The sequence below is a fragment of the Trachurus japonicus genome, chromosome 5 (assembly GCF_045865225.1).
Source record: "Trachurus japonicus isolate A0001 chromosome 5, Traja_1.0".
Lineage (NCBI taxonomy): Eukaryota > Metazoa > Chordata > Actinopteri > Carangiformes > Carangidae > Trachurus > Trachurus japonicus.
Genome location: NC_140911.1, coordinates 37,208,508 through 37,212,162, shown reverse-complemented (window position 1 = coordinate 37,212,162; position 3,655 = coordinate 37,208,508). Strand labels below are relative to the sequence as shown.

General features: G+C 44.6%; 1 protein-coding gene across 1 annotated transcript; it reads right to left on the bottom strand.

The window, feature by feature from the left end:
* Nucleotides 1-2,668: 2,668 nt before the first annotated feature.
* On the bottom strand, nt 2,669-3,655 carry ora2 (olfactory receptor class A related 2). Its single transcript, XM_085778108.1, has one exon. The coding sequence runs from the start codon at nt 3,644-3,646 to the stop codon at nt 2,669-2,671; it is 978 nt and encodes a 325-aa protein (XP_085634234.1). The 5' UTR covers nt 3,647-3,655.

Genomic DNA, 3,655 nt, shown 5'->3' with positions numbered 1-3,655 from the left:
CATCCCTTTGAAGGAAAAGCAAAGACGGTATCAGCAAACTTAAAAAGGGCTTATTATGTCTGTCATTTCCATAAAATTTGGGGTTTGAAAGTACCGCAGGATGCGTTTATTACTGATACATTTTCACCACAGTAATAAACCCACAAGTTTCCAGTTGCCGTCATCAGTCAGAGCTCCTCTTAACTGGAAGAAACATAAGAGAAAAGATTTTTATGGGATTAATAACTAAGTTATAGTTTAGTCCAGGAAAGTAACATTCAAGGTGACTGGATTAATTAGTGATTCAGAGGTAAACAAAACAATGAGTCTTTCAAATTACTTTCATGTGACATTATCAAAACTTTAGGAGCCGAATGTGTTGCTGACTCATGCTTGTTATCACTATTCCCTTGCATTACCATATTAGTCGTCAATTTGTCCCCGCATCAGTAAAAACAGAACATTTTGCTCACAGTGATTGTCATGATTCAAAAAACTTTTGGGTCGGGGGAGGGGAGGGTTTTGGTTTAACATTCACTTCCTGCCAGCAAAAGGCCTATATTAGGGTGTGTAGTGGCTTCAAGGCAGATGAGGGGGCGCGGTTTAGCCCGGTTGCTGCTTTGCTATTGGTGGACTAGGGAACAAAAATACCTGTACCTGCAGCAGGTAAACAGACTGACATCAGACACAGCAGGGATGGATCACCTGGCAGGATTTACTGCAACCCTTCAACTTCTTTTCAACCAGCCAGTCTGGACAACTTGTCAGCTTTTTCTTGGTGTGTGTCTTTTTCTTTTCTTTTGTCTTGTTTGTGTCTTTTCTACAGGTTTGTGTTAGAGAGAGAAACAGAAAGGTTTTAGACATTTGTAGATTTATTTCTTTGGTTAAATGTCAGCAGCAGGTTGCAACATTTGAGTTATTTTTCCTGATGTGTGTTTCACATGTCTTGCCTTTTCAAGCAGGTGAGTTGAGGTTGGACAGATGACAAAATGCACATTTATCAGCTATTGAAAGTTGTGTTTATATATATCTATATCTATATGCAGGGAAATGTGTTAGCGGTTGGAGGTGATTAAATAGAGAGGCAGTAAGAGAGAGTTTTATATATATATACATATATATATATATGTTTGGTCTCTACATGTTCAACAGCATTTAGAGGGTTGGTAGGACTTAAGAAAGATGAAAAACTGTGAAAACAGGTCCTGTCTTGTGCTGCCTGGCACACCCTTTCACACACACACACACATACACACACTCACACATAGAAAAAGAGACATAGACACCAATGGAAATCTTTTTTTCATGTATTTGTTTCTTTCAGCTAAACTGCCACTTCTTCCCTACCAGAAACACAGAGGGTCACTAAAACCATTGAGTGGAATCATCTGGATGATTTCTCACCAGAGGCATCAGCGTGTTCCTGCTCTAAAGAAACCATCCATGTTTTCTATCCTTCATTCCACCGGAGTCTGTGTAAAGTGCCAATCAGATTTCAGTGGTTTGAAGAGTAAGACACATGGAATTTGTCATCTGGAGAGAGCTCTACAAAAATGAAGTCACATTGTGGTGGGCTGTAATGGTTGCAGCTTTTGAAATAAAGGCAAAATGTGCTCTGTGAGAAAAGAAAATTGCCTTTAATATCCTTTGTTGTCAACCTGCATGAATCAGTTCTACACAAGCACAGGACCTCCATTCCTCCTTCTTAACCTGCATTGCGACAGCAGTTGAATATCACTTGGCTGACTGCACTTTAGAGTTACGGCAGGATCACAGAGTGCTGGCAGCCCTACTTTGTGTCTTTTAGGCTGTCACTCAGGGGTTGTTATGTCCTCACCCTGTCTCTCTGCCCTCACTTGTGCGAGACATGGCAATAACATAATGACTACTAAATTCCCACGTTTCCACATCCACAGCAAACTCCTCATGCAGGGCTTGTGCCAAGAGGTAGCTTTGTGTCCGTATGTCTCCTCATCTTATAACCGCATATGCAGAACTCAGACATGCATTGTCGTCATTGTACTGAGTAATTAAGTATTGAGTAATGAACATCTTTTACATCTTTCTTTCTCTAAAGAGTATAGTTTTCCCATCAGGTTTCTATCCAATTCCCTGTGGGACAATTAACCTGCCTCATTAGTACGGGACATTTCCAAGATTCTATTCGAAGCCTTAATTAAAGCTAAATGGGCAGTTGAAAGTCGCTTGACAGCTACATTGAGCCCTGAGTCACCCAGCTATATTTCTTCCACCCAATTAGGATGGTGAGAACATAACGAATAAACAAACAAAGCAAGACGATGCCAGATAAGCAGCGATTCATACAGGCTAGTATTGAGTCACAGGGTTGTTAAGACAGACTTTCTCCTTAATCCTAGTCAGTGAGACAATAACAACCCCACCCTCACACAGGTACACTATAACACATCCAAAATTACAAGTGGTATTTTGCAGTTTGTCCCATAAATTACATGTTTTAATGGCATATAAAAAGGGGGGGGCATCATTTTTATGAGCTACTGTACACCACAGATGAAAGACGAGTCTTTCCTGCAACGTGCATCACAAAACCCAAAGTCCCACTGCGTTACAAAGACACACTGACCCATGCTTTAAAATAAAACTCAGTCTTTATCATCACAGCTTCTCCTGCAGCTCAGTGAGTAATCAGCCATCCCAGCATGTGCCCTTACACATGAGAAAGACTTGTGGCTTGCTCCTCAACCGGCTTCTCCTGCACTACGCACCTCAGCCTGCTATTCACCTTCCTGTTGGAGGCAATGATGACCAGAGGGCTTAGCGCTGCATATAGAGAGGAGAAGAATATACGTAGGTCAGAGATTAGAGAGGACGTCATGGTCTTCCTCACAGTCAGAGTGTACACCCAGAGCCCGTTATCTACCCCGTAGAGCGCCACATACAAGGTCACAAGGGTCACCACGGCTTTGGCAGCCCGTTGCTCGGCCCCACTACTTCCTGCGCCGCTGCCACCAACACCCCCACTGCTGCTGCGGAGTCCCTTCACCTGCCGGCTGTGCTTGTAAAGAAAGACCAGAATGATGAGACTGGCTAAGGTCATGAGGGTCATGGGAACCACGTCTCTGCCCACCTGGGCTGCCCCGTTTGCCTGTTTGGACAGCTTGGAGGGGAAGTTCACGTAGCAGAACTCTACATTAATGCCATGGTTTGTGAGGGTAGAGTTATTTAGTCTGCCAAAGGAGAAGAGTATGGCTGCCGAGCTCATGCAGGTGTTGAGGAGCCAGAGGAAGAGGAAAACAAAGCCCAAATAATGAGCTAGCAAGGCGCGGGCAGAGGCCCAGCGTGATCCGGGAGGGGCAATGCTCAGGCACTGGTAGGCACTCAGAACAAAGGTGAGCCAGATGGAGAGAGAGCGGGAGGTCCTGTAGACAAAAATCACAGCTTTACAACCTATATCGCCAAAGATGTTGGCCAGACGGAAGGAGGCCAGGGTCTCCAGCAGACAGCGAACACCCACCACCAGCAGGTTTGCACAGGCCAGATGCAGGATGATGGCATCCGCTGGGAGGAGGCGGTTCTCCTGGTGCAGCAATAGGAGGAATGCCAGGATGACAGCAGCGTTACCTGGGACTCCGACAACAGTGAGGGACAGATAGAGCATCCCCCGAACAAACTGTTCTGATGACATTCCTGCAGA

What these genes read in the sequence shown, in the direction of transcription:
- ora2 (XM_085778108.1), bottom strand. Translation starts at nt 3,646, where the DNA reads ATGTCATCAGAACAGTTTGTTCGGGGGATGCTCTATCTGTCCCTCACT.